Raw genomic sequence first — 27085 nt, forward strand, 5'->3', positions numbered from 1 at the left:
AGTTTATCTTATGTTGGGTGATTTGACTGATCACTTTTTTTTACTCAATGGTATGATTTTGTGTTAATTAAATTGTTGTTGCTCATGTTACCAAAAAAAAAAAAAATTGTTGTTGCTCATTTATCCTAATCGTTTAATAAAATTTTATATATTTTTTAATGCATGCAATGATTTCTAATATTGACTGAGTAGGCTTTTACTAACTTCAATATCTTCTGACTCAGAAAAGTTTATTAAATAATCAAGGGCTAACTTAAACGCTGCATAATAGTGAATTTGTTTACCTTAAAAACATAAATAATCTTGAAAATAATAAACGCATCACAGTATAAGATCCTATGAAAAATTTGACATTAGAGGATTATTTTGTAATCTGATTATTTATCCATTATAATCTCATCTAAAATATATTCGACGTAAAGGAAGAGGGGATCCGCCAATTCAGTAGTTAACTTGCTAAATTCTCATATTTAGATCACGGAGAGATAGCTTTAGAGTATTAATATATCTGAATTCTTTGAGTTCTATCTAATCAACCTTAATAGCTTCAATTAAGAACACAATGAACTATACAATAATTGTTCCTTCACAAGTCACTAAGAATAGGCTAACGGTGAAAAACTTTGATAATTTGCTTCTACATCAATGTTATTATTGTGTAAAAAAAATGTTCCTTCTAAAATACAATAAAACAAGACAAAAAATATATACTTTCATAAATCAACTTCTTCATTAATTTTCATTTTCGTATAATTTTTCTTCTTGATGAAAGAATCTGAAAACAAAAACTTAGAGCAAATATTAATGGGCCTAATTCTCTATTTTATTTTTCTTCTTATCCTATGTATTGTATGTGTTCTATGTTATATTTAGTCATAGGTAATGAATTTTTTCATCTCTTTGTTTTTTAGTGTTATGTTTCTCTTTCAGAGTATCTTCAAACTTGCTCCAATAAAGCAACAAAATGTTCTGCTATTGCAACAAAGCTTAGGAAATATTGTTACATCAAGGTTTTAAAATGGTAACGTTGCTTATGAAATCTTGTCGTAAATTATACATCATTTTGTCGCAATATACTTTTTTTTTTTTTTTTTTTTTTGGAAATAATGTCGCAATATACTTTTATGATGCAAAGTTGTTATTTTTTAAAACCTTTAATGTCTTTTTTGAACTTTAAGTGGGTCCTCAGGGGTATCAACAACATGTCTTTTTTGAACCAAAAACAAGATCCGTGATTTCCTCTCCGTTTTTAATCATACAGCTTTTCTACAATTAGAAGTTTGGATTTAATTATGGAAATAAAGTTAGATAAGTAATTTAAACTTTTTAATGATCATAAGCGACAAGCTTTATTATAGGTAAGGTATAATGGAGATATGATAACTGCATTACTTTGTTCTTTCTTCTGAGAGTTAAGTTCTAATTAGTTTAAACGACATAACTTCATTATGAACATGGAATTCTCCTTCTCGTTGTTATATCCATTTATTTTTCTCTTTTTATGGTAAACTGAATTATCTTTGAGCTTGAACCTTAATTGGATTGTTTAGGCAACAAGAATTTTTTTTTAGAAACACAGAATAATCTTGGAATGAGATGTCGTTATAATAACTCCATCCATTGCATTCAGATTGAGGGTATAGTAAGTTTTCAAGTGGGGGTGATTATTGGTTGATCCCTTTCCCAAGTTTGTATAATCCAATTGATTATTAAAAATCTCGTTGATTGCTGATATCATATATGTCACTCTCTTTATGTAATGGTAGGACTAGTCCTCTCGTTTAATCAAAGTAAAATTTGAGGGTCTATGTTTAATGAACTAATAATAGTATAGTACCACAATTATTTCCTTTTATTCTTTTTTTCTGATTAAATTGGGGCCACTTATACAAGAGCCAATTATGCCATTGATTGGTGGGAGAAACAGAATGAGAAAAGAAAGAAATCTCATCAGGGAGAATTTGTCTTGACAATTTTGCAGGGTCACGCATTAAGTGGAATGGAACTGCAAAAGTTACACACCATGTGATAGAAATGGCACATAATGCTGTGTACTTAAAGTTTTTGCAGTAAAACAACAATTGCAGTTAGTGTCTAACTTGACAAGCTATAGTTCTTCTTCATCTATAATTATATGAAATTTTCATGCAGATGGACCATTAGCTTTCAACGTCTGGCAACTTGCAAGGATCAACGACTGTCCCCACACATTAACACGAAATTTTTCAGCGTGCTTTGTCCTCACTCGCACATTTCTCGAGAAAACTTCCCAGGAGGTCACTCATCCCAGAATTGTCCCAAGTCAAGCACGCTTAACTATGGAGTTCTTCCGTTCCGGGCTACCAAAAAGTAGATGCATCTTGTTAGTATAGGTAGTACAAATTAATTCTTATAAGCTATTCCCAACTGTACCGTCCCATACCAGCACAGTCTCTGGAATCCCTCTCTTTCGAGTGTTGACTCGATTCATTCATGTACCCCCGTCGCTGGAAGCCTGACAGGAGCCGCTCCTTATCCATGCCCTTTCGCACCGGCGATCACTGCTCGCCCTTGTCAACGTCCGGGATGTTACAAGCTTAAGCCAGACAAGAAAGGAAGATTAGGAGATGAGGAATTAGTAACTGAATTATAATTAGAGGAGTTTTGAGTAATACTAGTAGGACCTGATCACAGTATGTCAGCAATAAATTAGAAGATAGACCCTCCCCACTAAACCTTTGTATGATGATATCATGTGTCTGTGTTCCTCACTATATGAAATTGATGCTATATCTTTGAAGGGAAAAATGTTTATCCTTTTAAATGACACAAGTTATGTCATTTCACTCTCACAAAGAGGTTAGACCCACACCTTTATTTTTTTGTCAACTCTCTTTCTTCCTTTATCTATTTCTTTCTCTTTCCTAAAATGACACAACTTTACATCATTTAAAATGACACACACTTTTTCCATCTTTGAAACCAGATAATCAGACCAGAAACAAAAGTCATATATAATTAAAATATCCTCGATTGACATTTACTATGAGCTTCAGAATCGTGAAATTGATTTAGAAAGTAGCTTTCCATAAAACAAATTCAACCTACTTTTATACAAACTCACATTAACTGAAATAATTAAGATCAAAATAAAAATAAAAAAATAAAATAAGACTCCTCCTTTATTCTCCTATATAAAAGCACAACATGATCATGTCTAAATAATTAAGCATTTGAATGCTATATTTTAATCTTTACTATTGGGATTTTTTATTTTGTATTTTTTTGAAAATTTGATTGTTATCAGAAGAACTTTACAAACAGTGCCAATAGATTAAAGCATGATAAAGATAAAAGGAAACATTCCAATTGGTTTGTAGTGCAATGAAGTTTGTAAAAATGTCTAAATAAAAAGCATGCAATAATTTATAATTTAAAATCTAGCAAACGAAAGATAAATGGCAAAAGCTTTTCCATGAAATGTATTGGGGTAAAATATTTCAAGCAATTCATTTAGGGGTTTGTATTCATCATGCAACATGATCACAAAATTTTTTCTACACACACAACATATTGTGGGGCCCACATTTTTTGAAAGAAAAAAAAATAAATTACAGCACGAAAAACGAATTTCTATAACATAACACAATCACTTTTTTTACACTATAACTTTTATAAAACCCATTCATTTAACTCTACCTTGAATAACACATTTCAGAGGAAAGGGGGCCTAGGATTGGTTGATACGACAAGAAAAACCTACTGTCCAAATATTTGTGAGGAGATGAATTTGACTCAATGTAATCATTTGCCATCATAACACACTACAATTTCTAATCTACCAAAATACTACCATAGGTTCAAAGTTTACTTGGTTAGTTAGCCGATTGTAATAAAAAAGACAGTAGGGAATTATCAACTGGGTCTAAAATCGGCACCAAAATATTCCTTTAAGATTAAGGTCAACACTTTAATAATAAAGTATAACTTTTGCATCTGTAGAACAGCTCCTGCAGAGTATGATCGAAAATAACACACTAATCACATAACCCGAGGCAGCAGAGCACTATTTTTTGAATCTCTTGTGGGTGTTGAAAACTCCTCCCGTACTTACCTTTTCATGATCACTTCCATAACCACCAGAAACATGATAAGGAAAAAGTTCTTTGTTACTTTATTAATTAAGAGCAATAATAATAAAAAAACCAAGTGTTTAGATGTCAAAATACTACACCATACTATGCTATCCAAAAAAAAAATTCTACACCATACTAGTGAAATTATCTAACATACATGTTTTTTTTGTTTTCTTTGACCAGGATATTGTCATAAGCATTGTTGTGAAATTAACTCCTCTTAAGAAGCCCTTCCAATAATTATCGTTTACAGAATTTGAACTTTGATCCTCTCCATAAAAAAGTAGCTAGCTTAGCACCATATCCTATTATGCAACAAGAAGGATTGTGTTAAGAAAAGAAAAAGACATTAAAAAGAAGATTAATCATGAGGGAGCATGAAAGTATGAAGATTCTTGTAAAAAGATGGACTTGTCCTATGTCAATCATCACATTCTGCTCTCGTATACAAGAACCAGGATGGAACGGAAAATGAAATTATACCATACAAGCAAAGGAAAAATTAAGGGAAAAAAAAAGAAACACACATACCTACTAGTTGGTAGACAGTCAGAAATGTTTGCCCTTGCCGACATGATCCACTGTCACAACACCAAATTGATTACCAAGATAAATCAATTATGAAATCAGAAATGCAGCGTTTTATTCTATTAATGAGCTCAATCAGCCCACGAAACTTTTTCATTCACATCCTTATTTAACATTTTGCCAGTGATTTAAGGAGGCAGAGAAACTTTCATAATTTCTGGCCTAGAGGTGAGTTAAGACACTTAAACCCGTAATAAGAAGAAATTTTAACATGCTCTAACCTATACCTTAAAAACTGTGACATGTGACAGTTCAGATAAATACGGGCTTTTAGATTAACTTTAAAAAACAATCTGAAACGTTGGGAGAAGATAATATTTCATAGGCAATAGATTGCCTGGGTACTATTGGAAATTGTTAACAGCCTATTTCTTTATTTCATGGATTTAAATGTTGCATCGCACACGAAGATTCAAAAGTCCTATTTGCACACACATGGAGAGGCAAACAAAGTTCCATCCACATTATGGTGAAGAATTTATTTAATTATTGACAAGTAGAGTGGAGGATGCATGCATTAAGTTGATAGAATGTCAGAATACACTTACATCAATTTCTGAAGCTTGCATAAGTATGACACCAAAAAGGGAGTCATGTGCATATGATATGACTATGACAAGAGGGGAAAATGATATGAGATGTCAACCTGCTGTTCATGGTTAAAAATAATCCCCTAAACGTATATGCAAAAAAAGCTCTATGATGTAGCATATTGCAATATTATCCCCTCAGCCATATCGTGTATCTCCTCATGCCGGCAGGCCTACTTGCTTTCCCTTTGTTTATCTTTCCCTACACTCCATGCTTCAACTTTCCCCAAGACTTTTTAGCAATCATGGCAAGCAAACGATTAATTCGGCAAACCTACAATTTTCAACGTTAAGGTAAACAGTTTACATCAGGTCCCATTAATAAGTATATTATCATAAAAAATGTTTTTGTAACGGAAGTTACCTAAGGTTGTGGGACATTAGCTAAGCCAAAACAACAATAAACATACACATAAAGTGCAATGACGTAAAGGAAGGCCACTCATACCTCACTTTTCTTTGACCATGACAACCAAAGCAGTGACATGGACAGCCACTTCCCCCAGATGGGTCTAACCATTTCTCAGAAACAAACACATCAGTAGATATGCCAGATTATTTATAAGAAGTGCTTCTTCGGCAACAAAGATTCTTTCTCATGTTCTTCCGAGGTTGACCCACGTCATGACCAATTCTGGTTTACCACCCACCCTACTGCTTCAAGCATTTCCAACTCTGCAGCAAAAAGTAACATTCAAATTTTGGGAGCCTGCTCCAAGCAATTCCAATTATGCAGCAAAAAATAACATTCAAATTTTAGTAGCCTGCTACTTTAGTAGTTTCCTTCTACATGAAAACTTTATCTAACCAGAGCATATAGTGGCATGAGTAAACCATATTCTTTGAGATGTGTTTTCTTAAGGACATATAAATATTATAAATTTCAACAGATTTCTTGATCAATGTGGTTTTAAGAGCATTTCAATAAAAAATTCTGGATAAACAGTGTTCCCATTTTATCTTTCAAATTGATATAACAGAATCATTATAATCTCTCGTTATGATGAAAAATTACTAGGATTATTCCGATAGACATTTTTTTTGGGTGAATTCCTATCTAGTTTGGGATTAAAGTGATGTTGACGTTTGGTGAATTCCGATAGATATATCTGCAGCTATGTTTTTCCTTTCAGGAGTATAAAATAAATTAGAAGGGGAGGGTAATGTGAGAATGTAGTGAACTGTTGGAAACAGAAGAATCCAAAACTTAAATTAACTTTAAAAAGTGAGGCCAAAAACTGGCCTACAATAAGTTTCCACTTCACAAAAGGAAAGGCAATCATATACAACAGTGGTCTTCTCTGAAAGAGAGAGACTAAGGAATATCAATATTGTTCACAAATTCTTGTACTTGTAACTTGCAAGTTTAAAATTTCTTGAAAGTGAATTTATGCTTAGTTACTGGCTCACTTGTTTGCAGTAGCATTGTTGTTCTTAATATTTGTTGACTTGTGAAATTATCAGCAACTTTATGAGTTTCAAAGACAACTGATTGACTCAATGCACAATGTTTCATCTGATGGTAAGAACTTGATAATTCTCTTAATTCTTTGTTGTTAGAACAAAATAAGAATAAGTGCTGATGTATGCCCTTCTTGTGAAGCAAAAGAGTTGGGGTAAGTCCAACAAGTGCATCGTCGATGTTCAAGTGGTTTAGAACTTAAGAAACACAAATAAAACTCTATTTTGCTAAAGAAACTGCGAGTACCTCAAACTTCTACATGAAGCAGTTAGACCCATTTTTTGTCCTATGTTCAACTGAGCTTGGAACTATGCTTGAATACTAAGGTCTTTGGATGTGATGGACAACAGCTGGTCAAACAGTAAGATATTTCATCTTGTTCTACTCACACAATTGAGCATGACAAGCAGAGTCTAGACCAAGCATGGTGTAATGTCGTATCAAGACATGAATTATCAATAAGATGCATACACAAAAGTAATTGATTATCGTAGGATGATTTTTCCACTTTCATGTGTAAGTTAATTACCCCCCCGACCTTCCCAAAAAAAAAAAAATTGTCTTTAATGTAGAGAAAGGGGAGAAATGCTCCAGCCATAATATTTCCTACTATTAATTTTTCCCACTGACAATAAATTCAGTTTGCCTTCAATTTCTAAATATCATGCATCAGTGCTTGGTATCAACATCATATCAGTTTCAAGAGCTAAAAAACGATCCACAGCAATTTAAGGAAAATAACCAATCCAGAAAGATGCTGACTGTTTTCCTGAGGTTGTGGGATAGTAATTCAACTGATACCGTCAGCACTTAAAAGTTTCCAGTCTAGCATTTGATCTACGCAAGGTGAAACAGGAGAACAAGTTGTGGAATAGGACTAAATTCATTTCTTAGTAGTGACTTTCTCTGACAATTAGAGCTTAATTTTCAATACAAGAGGAAATGACTAAACATGACTTAGTTCACTACGACCAATTTTATATATTCATTCGCAAGATCAGCTTTTTAAGTTATTATGAATTAATTTTAGAATAGGACTTAAAACAATTCTCCTTACAAATTTTTCAAGAGGTTTTATTGCATTCTTCTAGCCATCTTACCGAATTGTTCTTGTGCTAATTAATGAGCAACGGTTCTCTGACAATTAGAGCTTAATTTTCACACAAGAGGAAGTGACTAAACATGACTTAGTTCACTACGACCAATTTTATATATTCATTCGCAAGATCAGCTTTTTAAGTTATTATGAATTAATTTTAGAATAGGACTTAAAACAATTCTCCTTACAAATTATTCAAGAGGTTTTATTGCATTCTTCTACCCATCTTACCGAATTGTTCTTGTGCTAATTAATGAGCTACGGTTCCTCCTTTACAAACCTAAGAAATCCAAATAATGGCTGGAAAAAAACTGATGATTGATTTGAATCAAAGATAATATCACAGCCACTAACATGCTTTTTAGGTCCCTCCCAATATCCTTTTGTTTCAATCACACGTCACAAAAAAAAATTCAGTAGAGGTAAGGGAATAATAGAACAGTTCTGGAAAAAATCTGATAAATCCTACAATTACAGAATTCTATGGGAGTTGAAAAGAAGCACATTACACTAGGGGTGTATCAGCAAAGACCTCAGCCAGCATGCCATCATCACTACCTGCCATGTCACCAATCAGTTGTGCGTCCTTTTCTTCCTCATTTGAAAAGTCTAGTCTTTCAAGCTTGGCATGATTTGCAATATACACCATTTTCTGAGCTCTTTCCAAGGAATTTCTTGAGCATTTATGTGCATAAATCATCCTCATGAAAGAGCAACTACTCTTAAATCCACATGAGGTTGCAGGCAGAAAAATAAGCCTCACCGCAATCTTCCCCAGGGATTTAAATTCACTTAGGCAAGTTTCCCAGACAAGTCTACTGCTCAGTGGATTTGCAACTTTCATCTTCCTTGTAACCGGGTCTCGTTGTTTCATCTGTACGGCCTGTGCATAAAGTGGATCAAGCCCTTCTGACCTCCATTTCATGAGCTCCATCAACACAACATGAGCTTCTTCTCGGGAAGATAGCCTCGTCAATAACTTATCTACATCTTTTGCTTGTTCACCAGTTAAGCACTTGAATGGAGGAAGGTACTTCCCACTTGTGTCTTTAATCAAGTAAAGTGGATCAAGTATAAATGCAGCTGACCATGCAGGATGATAGTTTTTTCTGAATCGTTTCTCAAGTATTTTCTCCACGGGTTCTTCCACAATATTGTACTTGGCACACCACTCCTTCACTTTGGTTCTCAGCTCCTGCCAAAGTGGCAGGCATCGACCAATCAATGGCCTCTCAGCCTCAATGTCCTGAACCACTCCTCTGATAAGCTTTACCAGTGAATAAACTGCCTCCAGTTCATTCCAAAATCCCTCATTCTGTATGATTCCAGCAACTTCTCTGGCTAGTGGATCCTCCATGCACGCCATCTTAAATGTGTCCTCCAACATGACCATTTGGATTACTCCAGCACAGCTCAGGATGTCTTCCATCATTGGAAAAACAGATGCAAAGTTCTTCACCACATCACATTTTGGTGAGGGAACTCGAACCAACCCAGCACACTCAAGCTCCTGCATCCGGTACCTGAGAAAACTATTCCTAACCGGAGATTCATTATTTATAAAATTTGCAACCTTGAGACAATTCTCAGTCACAACCCTGAAAAGTGGGAGGCCGTTGCTAAAATCCTTGATCAAACTAACGAAACCCTGAAGCTGACAAGAAATATTCACCATCCAATGGTTCTGCACCTCCAAGTTCCTCAATGCTTTGGCCTTAAACTTGTCTGCAACAATCCCCACACATCTCTGCACAACACTCCCAGTAACTGCAGTCACCATCTCCCACAAAATCTCCTCTGCATACTTGGATGAAAGCACTCCCCCACCAGTAAACACAGCCTTTTGGAACACACAAGTCCCATTTGGAAGATTCACTGAGAACTTCACCAAACCATCTCCTCGTCCACAACACCACTCCTTGTTCTTCCAACCATCACACCCCAGTTGGAAAAACAGTGAATCTCTTATTCTAGCTTCTGACTCAGCCTTGGCCACACGGAACCTATCCTCAAGTCTAGAACAACATGATATCTCACGTCTCAAGGTTGTTGCTGGCAAACCAAGTTGGGTAAGAAAGGCTTGAAACTTGGGGTGTTCAAGGGTGGAGAGAGGCACAGATCCACATGACTCATAGAACCAATCTGCTAGAAGTTCAACAGCAGAGTCAACCTGTTCCTTAGTCAAAGCAGGATTTGATGAAGAATTCTTGGGACTCTTAAGCTTCTTCACACAGTCTTCAAAAACAGCCAAAGCACACAAATCTTCCTTCCCACCAGACAACACCAAATGCTGTTGTTGTTGATTCACCTGAGAGTAACCCAGTTGCTCAACCATTGCCAATGAGTGATTTTGATTATAAGACCTTCTCTTCCTCTTCGAATCCGAAACCACAGCCACGGCCACCGGCACAAAGGAAATCGGCGTCGGCGACGGCGAAGAAGAAGAATGGTTGTGGTTGAAATTTGTGCAAGTCCCTCTCTTAAGGTGCTCGGAAGCGGTTCGTGAAGGGTTCGACGCGGAGAAAATAGAACCGCAGAGGGAACACTTGAGCTTCACCGACTTGGCTTGGGCGGAATCAGGGTTGGGAACGAGAATGGGTTCGAAGTGAGGCCAGTACCAAGCACCTTTGCCCTTTATGGCTCGGGAGCGCATTGTGAGAAGGCCCTCGTAACGCTTGTTCACGGCCCTGTCGTCGACGACGGAAGGGGTGGAGGCCATTGGGTTGTGGTTTTGCGTCAGACACGCCACCGTGAGAGTTCCATGCAGAGAATATTCGAATGGAAGGTGTTTGAAGAATTGTGTAAATGGAAAGAACAAGAGTTTAGTTTTAGAGTGAGAGAAGCATCAATATCATATCATGCATGGCATGCTGAGAATTAAAGGAGGGAGGGGGCCGTGTTCTTTTTTGTTTGGTGGAGAATAGAACTAATGACTTATAAGTCAACCAATTTTGTATTTTTATTTTTTTTCCACTACACAAATACGGCTTTGTAATTATTTTTATTTTACTTGTAATATGCATGCGAGGACGGTATTTTATTGTCATATGCTGATGTTTTGCAAATTATTCAGTGATGTACTCAGATATTTAAGCAACCATGATAATTGGGTGCTTTTTCATGTTCATTATTTTTAACTTCATATTATCCAAAAAAAAATTATTTTTAACTTCATATATTACTTTTTCGCTTTTTTTGATAAATTATTAATTAGTTAGTTGATTAAAGCTTAAGCCAATCGAGTGCTTATTCATGCTATAGTTTTGCAAAGATATTGAAGCTATAAAATAAGGGTAATTAACTTGTCATGTTACAGGAAAATAATTAAATTTTCTGTATAATTAAATTTCCTGTAGATAAAAGATTATGGTGAGATTCACTAAAAAATGAAATAAAAATAAAATAAAATCATAATTCATGTTTTCAATGTCTTTGCAGGAAAGAACAGTAGCTTTCTAGTAACAGTAACAGGACAAGTTGATTTCCCATAAAATAATTAGGTATATGCAACGAATCAATAAAAATATAGAGAATAAAATTTTTATAAATAAGAATATGTGGGCCATGTCTACCAAAGAAAAGAAAAAAAAAAGAATATGTGGGGCATTAACTCAAGCGTGTTTAAATCGGCAAACAAAATAATACTGCATAACATGGTGATGAGTACGGGTGAAACTGGGCGGGCCAGCCTACAGGGGTTTATGGCTTGACTTACATCAGGTCAGATCTGATCTAGTATATTTTGTAAAATAGGTCGAGTTTAGGTTTTGAAAAAGCTTGTTTAATAAAAAGGCCGTAGGCCCACTTTCATAAGATCTGGCCTATAAGCTTATAGGCCGGCCTATATTATACTATTTATTTTAAATAAAATAAAATAAGTATGCCTTGAAGAAAAAATAAAAGATATAAATTTAATCAATTGCAATTATTTATAACATAATTATATTCAATTATATTTTAATAGAAATATGACTTTATCTCTTGTGTAGAGGAACAAAGATCTCAACATGTTAGATTATGTATATGAATATATTAAAAGATTTTCGGGAGAGGTTATACTTACTACAAGCATCAAGATGTGTTTGTTGGATTTATGTAGTTTTTAAATTTAAATAGTATGAATTTGTTTGTTGGATCTGATGAAATATATGTTATTTAGTTTGAGCATTTTGTTTTTGAAAGTGACTTAAATGCATATTGTATAAGTTTTGTTGTGATTGAAATTATGATTTTTGGTTTAGCAACAGAATTTGAGTATTTTTACAAAGTTGATTCATGATTATGCTTCGAAGTTAAAAATCAACAGGCTAACGGGATAGGTCAGACCATTTGTTTTTTTATAAACGGGCCAAGACAGGCTAACAGTTAGACTCGTACCACGCTTGCGCCAGACCAAATTAAAATTTTTTGGCGTAGGCTTGGACTTTTCGGAGCAAAGTTTGGCTCAGCCCAGCCCATTTTCACCCCTAGTGATGAGTGATGACCCCTTTAAACTGTAAAGAAAAAGGCAATTTAGTAGAACAACGTCCGAAAAATTCGTGGGATATATTAATAAATTTGTTTACTCTTATGTAATAAGAAAAAATATATCTTATGCTAAGACATAAAATGAAAAACTCATCATTAAAAAAAAATAACAACACAGTTATTGAATGGTTTATGATATAAAATAAGGGTTCGCTTTTTCTACGGTTAATGTAGATAACTTATCTACAGTGAGCCCAAAATGACGTCGCTTTGAGGCGGAAATCAAGGTATTTTTGTAATTATAATTTATTTCAGAGTTATAATAGTCTTTTTATTATAATTTTTTCAACCCAAAACGATGTCATTTTTAGAGCGAATGTAGATAACTTATCTACATTCACTTTAGAAATATTAAAGTCATAAAATAAAGGGAAATATGATCATCATGTTACATGACACAAATTATATCATGTTATAGAGACAAAGTTGGTGGGGTCCATTGTTTAATTTATTTTTCATTTTTTATTTAAAGAGTGAACCTCACCAAATTTGTCTCTATAATATAATGTAACTTGTATCATGTAATACGACGAAAAACAATCCCTAAAATAAAAGTTTCTTACAACATGAGATTTGTATTTGCCTTTATTAATATACATGGCTGTGGAAAGAAAGCTATTGCGGTAAGGATATTTCAACAATTAAGCGTTTAGAATACTAAATTACAATTTAACATTTTTTGTTCTAGAGATATAATTAAATTGGAAAAAATTATGAATTATTTTAATTATGGAATTATATTTTATATGGTTTTTAAATTTTAAACATAATATAATATTTTTTTGAAAAAACTTCAATGTATTTTAAAAAATAAAAAAGAGATGATTAAGACTCAAGGGATATAACTTTACCTTAAAGCAACAGTTATCGAAAACCATTAATAGAATTTGTTGATAAAAAAAATATAATTTTACTTGAATTATGTTTGAAGCAGCTTACAAATACCAGCTTGTCTATGTTTATTATTAAAAGACATAAGAAAAGTAACCGTCTTTACAGATTTGTGCTAGCGCTTTTTTTATTATATATATATATATATATATATGAGGCAGGATCATTTGACACCGGTGTTAAAGGAAAAGTTTGACACCTCATCTGAGAGCCGTTAGATTAAAAAAAATCAATGGTGTCACATGTTTACAAATCAGAATCGTTGATTTTTTTTAATCTAACGGCTCTCAGATGAGGTGTCAAACTTTTTTTTTGACACCGGTGTCAAATGATCCTGTCTCTATATATATATATATATGAAAAAATATTTCTGAAGCAGTTTGAGATAAGTTTATTTTCGGTTACCTCAAAACTACGTCGCTTTATTTATTTATTTCTTTATATCAATTGATTCACCTTTGAATGGTTATGATTCTCTTTTTCTCTCTCTTCCTTTTTCACTATTGATCCATCTTTGTGCGGTTATGATTTAGTAGCCGGAGATAAAGTTATCTCCGACAGCTTGAGAAATGATAAGATATATATATATATAGGGCTTATCGTTTCTCAAGTTGCTTAAGATAATATTATCTTCGGCTACTAAATCATAACCGTACAAGGAGGGATCAATGGTGATAAAAGAAAAGAGAGAAAAAGGAAATCATAACCATTCAAAGGTGAATCAATTAATATAAAGAAATAAATAAATAAAACGATGTAGTTTTGGGGTAGCCGGAGATAAACTTATATATATGAGAAATGTTTTTCCCATATATACGTGTGTGTGTGTGGTTGAGGTTTATATTTCTGCAACTGTTGTACGTGCAATAATCAAATATTTCTCATATATATACTTGAAAGTATTAAATATGGATAATCATAACCATACAAAGGATGAAAGCATTAAATGTGAGAAATCATAACCATACATATGTCATTGTTGTACGCAAAGCGATTGTAGAAATGATTTTATCTATATTGTTTGGATTTTCTCATGCCAAAGACACATATTGTGTGGAGTCCACATTTATTATAAATAAATAAATAAAATTAATTGTTGCACGAAAATCGAAAGTCACTAATAAGAGAAAATAATTCTCCTCCAACGTGAAAAATATTTTCTCGTATATATATATATATATATATATATATATATATATATATATATATATATATATATATATATATATATATATATATATATATATATATATAATTATAAGCGTCAGATGAACGGAATCAACGGCTGCGATGAAGAGTAAGATTTTTAAGTCTTACTCTTGAGTCAAATGATCCCTCCATATATATATATATATATATATATATATATATATATATATATATATATATATATATATATATATATTTATATGATCAATCGGATGTCATATATATGGTTAATCGAATTTCAAGTCACTTGACATAAGGATTTGTTCAGTCAGAAAATCATAACCATACAAATAATGGCGGAGCCAGGAAAAAGACTCAACCAGGTGGAACCAGGAAAAAAGATCAACCAGGTAGAACCAGCCAGCGCCAAGATTGTATTATTTTTAAAAACTTAACCAGTTATAGATATATATATATATATATATATATATGATCAATCGGATGTCATATATATGGTTAATCGAATTTCAAGTCACTTGACATAAGGATTTGTTCAGTCAGAAAATCATAACCATACAAATAATGGCGGAGCCAGGAAAAAGACTCAACCAGGTGGAACCAGGAAAAAAGATCAACCAGGTAGAACCAGCCAACGCCAAGATTGTATTATTTTTAAAAACTTAACCAGTGCCAAGCTTATACCATAATTTGAAAAAAAAAAATCTATATGTATTAAAAAAATATAAAGAAAATATATGTCATTTTTTAAAATTAGCTAATGTCAAGGTACCAATTAGCTCTGTCACTGCATACAAAGGTGAATCAATGATGATAATATCAATTTTTGATCAATTAAATAAGAAAAATAAATATTTAAAATGACATAATTTTGGGTGATATATATATATATATAGGGGAAATATTTCTACAGCCACTTTAGATAAGGTTGTCTACAGTTAGCCCTTTTTAACTAAGTATGACCGGTCATTAGGGGTGTTCATCAACCGAACCAAACCGATTCAAACCGCAATAACCGAACCGAAAAACCGATAACCGAATAACCCGAAAATCGAAAAACCGAAACCGAAAAAAAATCGCAAATTTTAATTGGATTGGATCGGTTTTCGGATTGAGTGATGAAAACCGATCCAATCCAAACCGATCCAATATATTAATTCTCCTCTACCTACTTGGGCCTTTCCCCAATCATATTCCACAAATTTTTAAACTCAAGACCCATTAACCCATCAACTAAATCCAAGAAAAATCCTAGTCACATCTTATCAACAAAGTTTTATCCGTGTAGAGCTTCATATCTCATTGCCGAAAAAATTATATATATATTATTGTTTACTAATGTTTTTGTATTTCAAAAGAAAAAAATTTACAAAGCCAATATATACAAAAGATGTTATTTGCACAATAATTATGAAACAAATTTAGGAATTTCAAAAAACCGAAAACCGATCCAATCCAAACCGAAAAAAATTGGATTGGATCGGATCGGATTTGAAAAAAAATCCAAACCGAATGGATGATTACATGATCAAACCGAAGGGATTGGATCGGATGATTTTTGCTCCCAAAACCGATCCAACCCAGACCGCGAACACTCCTACCGGTCATACATTAAAATTGCATTTTCTCTCTCCGCCAAGTCAACCGACAGTGTCTGAGGAAAGAGAAAAAAGAACAGCTTTATTGTTATAACTAAGTATGACCAATCATACTTAGTTAAAAAAAGGTAGTTGTAGATAATCTTATCTAGAGTGGCTGTAAAAATACTTTTTCGATATATATATATATATATATATATATATATATATGAGATAGGATCCTTTGACACCAGTGTCAAATCTAAAGTTTGACACCTCATCTGAGAGTCGTTAGATCAAAAAAGATCAATGGTGTCACATGCTTACAAATCAGAGTCGTTGATCTTTTTTGATCTAACGACTCTCAAATGAGGTGTCAAATTTTAAATTTGACACCGGTGTCAAAGGATCCTGCCCCTATATATATATATATATATTATTTATCGATTAGTGACCATATAGGCTGCAAAACTCTATTCTAACACTGTTGCATTTTGAAGAACTTGAAACCATTAATTGAACTAGAATAACTCAATGTAATATATATCCAAGCGTTTGGTGGTGATTGTTAGCACTTTAGAGTTCACTCAAGTCTTAATATTCTTTAAACTCATATTGAATGGATTTTCTCACGTGACAATGTTATTTGATCACAATCACTCATATAAAAATTATATATTTTTCTCTCTCTTATCTCATCATCAATGAGTGGTTGTGATTAGGGGTGAAAATGAGCTGGGCTGGGTCAAGCTTTGTCCCGAAAAGCCCAAGCCTACGTAAAAAAATTTCAATTTGGCATGGCCCAAGCCTAGTATGAGTTTAACTGTTAGCCTGGTTTAGCCCGTTTATAAAAAATAAAAGGTCTGGCTTGACCCATTAGCCTGTTAATTTTTAACTTCCATGCAGAACCATGAATCAACTTTACAAAGTACTCAAATTCTGTTGCTACACCAAAAATCATAATTTCAACGTCCAAACAGAATCATGAATCATAACAAAACTCATACAATATGCATTTAATTCATTTTCAAAAACAAAATGCTCAAACTAAATAATATATATTTCATCAGATCCAACAAACAAATCCATACTATGTAAATTAAAATAACTACATGAATTCAACATACACATCATGATGCTTGTAGTAAGTATAACATTTCCCAAAAATCTTTTAATATATTTATATACACAATCAAACATGTTGAGATGTTGATTCCTCCTATATAAGAAATAAAGTAAGATTTCTATTAAAATATAATCGAATATAATTAAGTTATAAATAATTGCAATTGATTAAATTTATATCTTTTGTTTTTTCTTCAAGGCATACTTATTCTATTTTATTTTATTTAAAATAAATAGTACAATATAGGCCGGCCTGTAAGCTTATAGGCCCGACCTTTTGAGAGTGGGCCTACGACCTTTTTATTAAACATGCTTTTCTATGGCCCAAACTCGGCTTATTATACAAATTATACTAGGTCAAGTATGGCATGATATAGGCCGAGCCGTGGGCCACTGTAGGCCGGCCCGGCCCAGTTTCACCCCTAGTTGTGATCAAACCACTCTTTTAAAAATTATACACTTTTCTCTCTCTTATTTCTTTATCAATGAGTGGTTGTGATCAAATAATATGACCACTTTTTCACATGAGAGAATCCACTCCCTATTCCAACGGATTTGAATTTTTTCACATGAAAAGATAGTTAGGTGATCATATTATTTAATTACAACTATTTATTATTGATGAGATAAGAGAAAGAAAAATATATAATTTTAAATAAGTGAATATAATCAAATAATATGATCAGTTTTTACGTGGGAAGATTGACTCCCTATTTCAAGCCTCTTGTTTGGAGCCTGCATACATTAACCAAAATCCACTATCCAAAAAGACAGGACCTCTCTCTCTCCCGTGTTATGTATAGCTATCATTAATTATCATTATTGTCAATGATTACACAATACATATTACCACATATCTATCTTTTAAATATTGGGCTTTTATTTGTTATAAACAAGAAAGGTACAGAAAATAATTCAAACACTCATTCAATAAGCCCCCTTTCCTAATTTGGTCCGGATATTTGGCTTTTCAATTGAAATGTAATAATTAGAGTAGCTTTAATTCAACGATAGCCAAACTTATCAACATTGCATGCCAGCAAAATATACTATTATATAACAAAAATAAAAAAATTGCCGGTTAACACCAAGGTAGTTAAAAATATAATTTTATGTAAAAATAAAAAGAGGACAAAAAATCATTAAAACGTAAAAGAGTTATAACTATCATAAAAATGTTTTAACGAAAAAAATCATAAAAATATAAGGATAAATCAAGATTTTAACTATCACAATCCACATTTTCCCACAGGTTTCTTTTGATATCACTACAATATCAAGATTCAAGAATCATCAATTAACTATTAGATATTGTTTGTGAAAATTGAGATAATTAACACAATTTAGGTCTAAGACAATGTTTATGAGCCAAAAAAAAGTTTGATACTTTTCAGAGTCTAAATTGCTAAAGGGATTGTAGGATCATCTAATATAAAAAAATGTAAGACATTTAAAGATTTAAGAGACTGAATTTGTTTTATGAAAATTATAAATTTTAATTGACATTAAAGAAATTGAATATTACAACACCCAAACTTGGATACCACCCTAGGTATAAAACAACCATATGCCAAAAACATTTAAATTCATAAAACTTAACTCTAAAAACTTCGCTTCAACCTCAAACCAAACATACTCTACAAGTAAAATGTTTCAATTTTTTAAATAGAAAATTTTCATTCTACAAGGTATATATTATTTCAGGCATAAAATGATATATCCGGTTGAAATAATAACCCTTAACAAATTGCGGATGTAGTATTAGCAGAGTAAAGAATTCAGCATTAATAATTATAAGCTCTAAACTGAATCGTATTTGATAACACAATCATAAAGACGTGACCCAAGAAATTCTGCAACCTCAGGATGTTTCACCTGTAATAATAAGAATAGAATAATCAGAATTCATATTCTCATATGTTAAAGGAAAAAAAATGATGAAATGCATTACCATAGCAATCTTGAGGGAGTCACATTTAAATTGAGCATAGAGATTTGTTTCTATTCCACGACCCTGTCAAAAGGAAATAGGTCAGTATTTAATGTATATGAGGCACCAATAACTGACAAGGCTCAATGGATAAGTGTAGAGGCCTTATTGGAGCAAGAACTGAAGAAACATTACAATGTAGGAGCATGCAACTTGTCTAGCCCAACAGAAACATTACAATGTCAAAGGAAGAACTTACCATCCCTTCTAAGATGACAAGATCTGCATCATTGGCAAGGTAAGCAAGCTCTTGTGACACCCTTGTAAGATCAATAATCTGGAATCCATTGAACAAAACAAGAGAGAAACATGCAATCATCATACAAGTCAATTGTCTGACATATAGGCCAAAAACTATATAGAAACCAGAAATCTCCTAATATAACAAAAAAATACTTCTGATTTTCTTACAGGTAAATCATTGCCAGAGTTGGCAATTAACAGATTTGAAGTACTGACACCCATGAGACATCCTTCTTCATCCTTTAACTGGCAACCAACATGACAAGAGTTAGCAGAGAACTTGGTTATACCAAAAATTTGCCAAACCTAATTTGTGTTACCGTTGATATAATTTCAATTAGCTCAGAGTAAGTCACATCATTGATGGAAGGTAAGTCATTAGCAGCCAATACAACCTGCAAACAAAACAGGAACAAATAAAATATGTTGAAGCAGGCAGCTAACCTATAAGAACGGGCACATTGAAAGCAATTTCAATTTCAAACAAAACTTTAAAATGGACAAATACAATTATACCTAAAACATGGCAGTTCTGATAACAAATCGTTTCATCCAAAAAGAAGAGTTCAGTGGATCTAATTTAAGTACTTAAAATAGATTAACAAAATCTGTAGTTCCTCAAAATTCCCTATAATGCAACATAAATTCCAAGTATTTCAACACATTGATCTACTGAGCTAAATAGTAAAAAGGCTACCACTATCCTCCTGATAGAGAAATAAAATGTCTGTAAACCTGACTCCCACGCCGAAGGAGCTCCCTTGCAAATGGCAAAATACCCAAAATGATATCTGCACCAGAGTTATCCACAAATATGATAACCTGCCATGATAAAGAAGTTGATTAGGACACTACCCTTCACAAATATGCCAGAAGACATAAATGCATCATAAAATTGTATACTTATATAGCCATATGACACTTGCCTTCTTCCAGGACTTCTTGCTCCATTTCATTTTGCAAGTGTCAAGGTCATCAATAACCCAAGGTCGAGGGACAAGATTTTCACAAGTACCCAAAAAGGACATTCCATCCTTAGAGAAAACCTCCGCAAGCTTCAAGAAATTGAGCGAAGAAAAAGGTAAACCATAAACTACAACTAGTTATAATCCACCAAACTAGTATATGATTGTAATAAATAACACAACAAGTGCCTCCAAGTGGGCGAATAAATCCAGTTTGAGCCTTTGAGGTAAGGTTTGAACTATATCTAGTTTCCCATGCAAATTGTCAGCCTATGGTTGTGTACATTAAGGCATCACAACGAGAAGCAATTTTGTTCTAATAGGCATTTTTTTGCAATTTTTTTTTTTTTTTTGGTTGTATGAAAGTTTGTATGCTCTCTCCGTATATTACAACAACACATTTATCACACATTTATAAGTGCGGCCCTACATTTGGCTGCGGGTGAAACTTGAGATAAATGAGATTATACAGTGATAGCCATGTTGAATGTACACCGTGTTTGATTATTGAGAAAACCTATTTATATTATGACTCTTTCATGAATGTTTCACATCTAATAATTCACCTATTGTTATGATCAACTTTCCACAATGAGATCTTAGCTCTAAATACCAAAATCCTTAGCATCATGGAACCAGCAAATGAGACTTATCAGGTGTTAGAATGACCTATTGACCCTCAGGATAAAATTCCTACAATTTAAGTTAATCTAATTTAGGACACAAAGAAAGCATATCTCTTTCTTACTCCTAATTTTCACAGAAAGCATATCTCTTTCTTACTCCTAATTTTCACTCTTGCATTCTACATAGTTCGACCTGTTATGCATAAACATAGTTCTCATCCTTTTAAAAACATAATTTTTTGAAATTTCATCTTTTATTTACCCATGCATTTTGCGTAGTGATGCACGTTAGGCACGAACATTGTTTACACCTTTTCAAAACTCATAAAAAAAAAACTGCATCATTTCTAATACTCACTCCTTCCTATGTCAAAAATCATCTCAAGAGAGTTTGTCAGAGAATGGTCGAATTTCAAGGCTTGATTATAAGTATCATTGACGGAAGATAATATGGAATCAAATATCAGTAAGGCAACATCATCAATGTTGAAAAAGACACTACATCTTAAGGCCAAGAAGTCTAAAACTTAGAACTTGAAGATTTTGAACTAGATGTCGAAGAAATTGCAACGTCTAACCTATGCCATAAAGTTTGGGAAAATCGTGGATATATTAGAAGTGGAGGCAAATACTGCAATAACCCAATATTATAATCCACGTCTGAGATGCTTCACCTTTCAAATCTTCTAGCTGGCCCACACTTTGACAAAATTCAAGCGGATCTTGAGTTTGTCTTTAGTGATGAAAATTTGTACCACTACTTCAGGCACTACCATTCTAATCATATTGTTGCTAGAGGCTTCAAAGTTCATGTAAATGACTTACATCAAGGAAAAGAAAGATCAGAATTAGGACCAAGAAATTCCAAGGAAGTATCTAGAAGCACTCACACCCGCCATTTAGCTTAGTTGAGGACCGGGATGCTTTTATTAACATATTGACCCTGACCATTTTTTGACATACTTATATTCCCAAAATTTGACGAATTCATGAATCCTGCAGTTATGGATCTGTTTAGAGCTCGCAAGTTTAGGGTTGAAAACCATGTTCTAACCATTCTCGTCGAAGTCTATTACTCTCTTATACCCTAAACCTTTGTTTCTACAAGAGGATAGGTAAACTAATCTTGTGTAGTTTGTCAATGCTATTTGGATGACTCACTGCTCATGTGTTTAATAGAGGATTCAAGGTATCATGTCATATCGCCAATCTCTGAATGTATCAGTTGAAAACTAAAAGTGGCCATGAGTGGGCTCAAAGTTTAGCTAAGGTTGATGAAAACATTATCAGATAATATTCTCAATGGGTGGAAAGATAACTTTAACTTACTAATGTGGGGACACAATACACAATATATCTTTCTTGGGTACACATGCATATTGCAAGCAACAAACACCTCTATAGCTGCAAAATTCACAAATTGATCAATATGCAAAAATATAGAATGTCATAAATGGTAAGTGTCAATATATCAAGTGCCATTGGTATCCTTTATATCCTTCCTTGGAATTTCTCTCCTTCCAATCCTGATCTATTTTTCCTAGTATCCTTTACATGGCCCTTCAAGACCTTGGCAACTATATGCTTAGACAACAATGTGCATAGATAGTACCCAAACAGGAGTACAGCTTCTCGTTTTCTAAAGACAAATACAAATCGATTCAAATTCTTTCAAAGTAGGGGCATAACAGAAATTCTAAGATAAAAGATATCAAAGTTGATCATAATAGTAGACCATGCAATAATTTCCTTGAGTATTGAATTCGGTGAATTTCTTAACTGAGCTCATTCACAGTTTTTGGGAGTTATTGTTCTGAGGTTTGGTTCATTTCTTAAATCAATTATTCGCTATCATAACAACATAAGTGACCAAAATTACATATAGAAAATCAACCTACCTGGGCAGAACCAAGATCAAATATGTTCCCTGCAAAAATTCCTCTAACTAAATTCTCAAGTCGCTTGCCTTCGTCTTCAATGGCATCATTAAGACGAACAACATTCTCAAATAGGGAGATAGCCTTTGCATTCTCTTCATCCTGTTGCATTCAATTGGAGAGGAATTACAAATCTTGGGCAAAATAGAATTACAAATCCTTAAGACGAACCACTCCCTCTCTTATTGAAATTGAAAACTATTAGTTAAATCTCTTCAACTTTGGCTAATAAAAATTTAGACCTCTAGCCAACAACATTATGAAAAGAATGCCATTAAATTTCCCTATGTTATGGTCAGCATTTACCACACAAAAACTAGATTGTACAGTTAAGTTACCTTCACTTTCTTGAAGATATCTCTGAATCCCAGTTCTCTAAGGACTTGCTCACGAAGTTTGCATAGAAACTAGAACCCCTCACCCCCAAACAAAAACAAGAGAAATAAAGGAAAACACAGAAGGAGGAAATTAGACATATACCAAACTGCTGCATTTAATGTTTTGTTATATTTCCTTCTTTTTTTGCGATAAATTTTCGTATGACTTCAGCTAAAGAACTTACAAGGATATCAGGAGGCCCGCCTTGACTTGAAGGATCTTTCTTGAAATTTTCAAGTATTTCAGCATACCTTTTTGCAGGAAATGCATCAGCAAAAGATGCAACAATGCAATCAGAAACTCTCGTATTAACAAGAAATTGCATTACTTGAAATAAGATATACATAAATATAACAAGAGGAGCATAAAGACAGGACAAGTCTATGATCCACAAGAAACGTTATGCCTTTCTAATTTTCAAAAATATGCTGATGTTGTTATCAAAAACCATAGGTCTCTGTCATGCAACAAGCCTCTCAAAGTGGACAAAAAATAAAGAGAAGCAGTAGGAGACAACCTTTGAGCAAATTTTTCAGCTTTATTTGCAGCATCAGGAACAGAAGTATCACTCTCAGCACGCTTCCTGTACCAAATCAAAGCTAAAGATTAATGTAAAACAAGAAACGTTGAAATAATAGAATCCTTGCAAAGATGTAAAAACCACATATTTCACTAAAGCAGGTAATGGCTACATTGATTTTGCTTTTAACCAGTTGCTTCTACTTACCAATAATTACTAATTAGAAGCAAAAACTATGCTGTGCTTTTAAAATTGCGTTAAGAAACATTCAAACTCCGTTGGTTCTTTTTGTTCTTTCGGTAAAGGTCCTTTAGACTTGAAGGTGAAGGTGAAGGAACAATTATCCCAAAAACTTAAGTTAATAGAGAAAGGTTTTTTTTTAAATGGCTATCATATATCTCTACCAGAAAATACATATATAAATTCAAAATTTATAACGAATGAGTCTAATAAGCCATTGCAGTCAAAAAAGGGTAAGCAAGCAAGATATGAATTATTGTGAACCACACACTAAAAATCATTTTTTTATAGGGAAAAAAATGCTAAATTGTTTAATTTTTTTATTAAAGCAGAAATTTGAATCACACCCCATTTTTTGTTTGTTAGAAATTCTTTAAAAAAAAAGATAAAGATAAGTGATGAATGAAGAAATTTAAACCACACCCCATTTATGTTTTGTTGGGGGCGAAAAAAAAAAAAAACAAAGTAAAGAAAGAGAACATACTTGTAGGAGGGTATAAGATTGAGTAGGAGATTAATCCAAGATAACTCGGTGGGAGTGGTGACGTGTGGATCATCAGAAGGGAACCTCCAAGGAATGGTAGAAGCTTTGTAATTGGTATTCAATAATAATGGGAATGGTACCAACTGTGATGTACTCTCCATTGCTTCTTCTGCAGATATATGTCAGTGACAATGATTTACTCAACAGTTATATCAAAAGGTTGCAAATGCAAATGAGATCAACTTAGATGAAGCAAAATGGACAGTCCTTAAATATAAAAAAAAAATGTTCTCATTTTTAATATGATTTTCTTTTTTTAAAAATTAAAAAAGCAATTCCTTTTTTTTTTTTTTTAAAAAAAAAAAACATGAATGGATAACGTTATATTATGGTACTGTTACCTACAGTTTTGGAGTGGACGTTATGATGAGATAGGGAGTTAGGCTTGGTAGAGAGGGTAAGAGAGGAAGCATAGAAACGGAAGGACATTGATGATGGAGGATTCCAACGCCTGCCCCATGGGACAAAAGACCTCTGAGTCTGCTGAGTTGGTGTTACCATCGCTTTCACTTTCCCCATTGAAGCTGGTAATGTGAACTTGTTATCCCCTGAACTTCTCATATACCTTGGTAGTAGTACTGTGTGCCCAGGAATTCCTTATAAGGGTTCATATGTCAAACCCATGTACATCACACGGAATATATGTTTTTTTTTTTTTTTTTTTTTCCCGATATGTAGCCATCCCGTATTATAGGCCTAATCCATAAAGACCGTTTGGTACAAGTTTTTTTTTTTGAGATTCTTGAAAAATTGAAGGTGTAATCTTATTTACTCATGAGATTTTTAAAATTTTACTAAAGAATCAGATTTTTTCGGAATTTTATTTTCTGTGTAATTTTTTTTGAAAATACCATTGAATGGGGTGATATTCTACGATTTCTATGACAAAGAAAATTTTAATACACCCAAACATAATATCAAGAAAATTAACCCAATATTTTCAGAAATATATTAGTCTATCAAACAACTTTTTGGTAACATTACCAGATAACTCATTTTTTGATCATATTCTTGGAAATCGTGATTCCTTAATAAAAAAAAATTCTCCTACCAAACGCCCCTTTAGTGGTTTGAAGGGTAAGATTTTCATTATTGGTTTTAAATTGGTTCCGGGTAAGAATTGAACTCGTAACTTCATCAACCACATAAATCTGAACCTTGAACTTTTTTTTTGCAATTTACACCACTCACTAATCACAACTGCCGATAAGGGAGTGAGTTGTAAAGTGACGGTTTTTCAACGCACTATGAATGCAGAGTAAGGGTGTTAACGGGCCAAGCCGAGCTTTGGTCTTAAAAGGCTAAGTCTGTGTTTAAATGTGACAGCATGTCCAAGCATTATGAATATAATTTCAGTATGTGGCCTGTCTTATTTACAAAAAATAAAAGTCTGGTTTAGCCTGTTTAAAAAAAATAAGACAACAAAAATTTATCCAAACAAAATATACAATCAACAACACTAGTAATTCCATAAATATTCATAAATTTAATGTATATCCAAACAGCATAATATAAAACAAAATCATTCAAAAAGTCTGTTTAATTAATAAAATGGGATGAAATGAATTGAGAAGAGAGAGCTATCACAAGTAGTATAAAAATATAAAATAAAAATAAAAATAAATATATTAGACCAGTCTGGGAGGCTCTAAGGCCGAGCTTTTGGAGCCTGAGGCCTTTTTATTAAACGAGTTTTTATACAAGTCCAAGCCTGGTTCCAACAATCAATTCTAGACATGTAAGCTTAGGCTTTCACGAGTCGGACCAAAGACCCCTGACTCGTTTAGCACCCCTAATGCAGAGGAGACTTAGCCAAACTTATTAACTCCAGTCTCATTCATATCATGAGTCTCTAGATTAGACATACATTGTTACCTACACTATCAGTTTACAAATATCCAAGCTCAAACCAATGATCGCTTAATTAAATTTGCTTTATACTACACTCCCATGTGGATAATGACTTAACATGTTTTTTTATCAAAACAAGAAAAACTACAATTGATTAAAGCTCACAATGATTATAAAAAATTCTGAAAAATATTTTAATTTTGAAAAAAAATAACTTTTTTATTATACCGACCCTAATTACCTTTGAGTCAGTCATCAAGTTTTAACTTTTTGAATTGGTCATGAGACTAATACCGAGTGTTCACCCCTTCCTAATAAGACTAATCTCGAGTTTTTATCTCTCTCCAAAAATATATTTGGTGGCAATTGAAATCAGATTCTCTTCTGTCTCAGCATGTGTCGCCAAGGGATAGAAAATTAACTTTAAAAAAAAAAAATCCACCCAAACGGCGCTAAATACTTTATTGGTATAATTCTTAACTTGTAACAAAGCTATAAACAGATTAAAAAAAAAAAAAACAAAAAAACAACAAACAAAGCTATAAACATAATATAGTTAGAACATGGAAGTTAGAAAGCAAGTAGTTCTGTCTCTCTCGGATATAGTGCAATTGAAAGTCAACCAAGGAGGATACCCTATTATTATTGGT

General features: G+C 33.1%; 2 protein-coding genes across 3 annotated transcripts; both read right to left on the reverse strand.

The window, feature by feature from the left end:
• Nucleotides 1–5478: 5478 nt before the first annotated feature.
• Nucleotides 5479–10573, reverse strand: LOC133285757 (uncharacterized). Its single transcript, XM_061483038.1, has 3 exons — nucleotides 8364–10573; nucleotides 5742–5968; nucleotides 5479–5567 (listed from the first exon to the last, which is right to left on the reverse strand). The coding sequence occupies exons 1-2, from the start codon at nucleotides 10571–10573 to the stop codon at nucleotides 5953–5955; spliced, it is 2226 nt and encodes a 741-aa protein (XP_061339022.1). The 3' UTR covers nucleotides 5479–5567; nucleotides 5742–5952.
• Nucleotides 10574–18847: 8274 nt separating this feature from the next.
• LOC133285754 (damage-control phosphatase At2g17340-like) lies at nucleotides 18848–25275 on the reverse strand. 2 transcript variants are annotated; one of them, XM_061483035.1, is made up of 13 exons: nucleotides 24926–25275; nucleotides 24525–24693; nucleotides 23798–23863; nucleotides 23465–23531; nucleotides 23241–23309; nucleotides 22864–23004; nucleotides 20301–20429; nucleotides 20110–20196; nucleotides 19695–19769; nucleotides 19543–19620; nucleotides 19331–19408; nucleotides 19093–19155; nucleotides 18848–19016 (listed from the first exon to the last, which is right to left on the reverse strand). In XM_061483035.1, the coding sequence occupies exons 1-13, from the start codon at nucleotides 25143–25145 to the stop codon at nucleotides 18942–18944; spliced, it is 1317 nt and encodes a 438-aa protein (XP_061339019.1). In that variant the 5' UTR covers nucleotides 25146–25275; the 3' UTR covers nucleotides 18848–18941. The 2 variants fall into 2 exon arrangements, with proteins under 2 accessions (XP_061339019.1, XP_061339020.1); XM_061483036.1 differs by having other exon boundaries at nucleotides 24930–25053.
• Between the last annotated feature and the right edge of the window lie 1810 nt (nucleotides 25276–27085).

Source organism: Gastrolobium bilobum, unplaced genomic scaffold, assembly GCF_033153095.1.
Source record: "Gastrolobium bilobum isolate Gb01-03AN ecotype WA unplaced genomic scaffold, APGP_CSIRO_Gbil_v1 utg1991, whole genome shotgun sequence".
Taxonomy (NCBI): Eukaryota; Viridiplantae; Streptophyta; class Magnoliopsida; order Fabales; family Fabaceae; genus Gastrolobium; species Gastrolobium bilobum.

What these genes read in the sequence shown, in the direction of transcription:
- LOC133285754 (XM_061483035.1), bottom strand. Translation starts at nt 25,145, where the DNA reads ATGAGAAGTTCAGGGGATAACAAGTTCACATTACCAGCTTCAATGGGG. An exon ending in GCGGGCCTCCTGATATCCTT is followed by an intron (nt 23,310 to 23,464) that starts GTAAGTTCTTTA and finishes GAGGGGTTCTAG; the next exon opens with TTTCTATGCAAACTTCGTGA. An exon ending in ACTCCCTCAAGATTGCTATG is followed by an intron (nt 19,017 to 19,092) that starts GTAATGCATTTC and finishes TTATTATTACAG; the next exon opens with GTGAAACATCCTGAGGTTGC.
- LOC133285757 (XM_061483038.1), bottom strand. Translation starts at nt 10,573, where the DNA reads ATGGCCTCCACCCCTTCCGTCGTCGACGACAGGGCCGTGAACAAGCGT.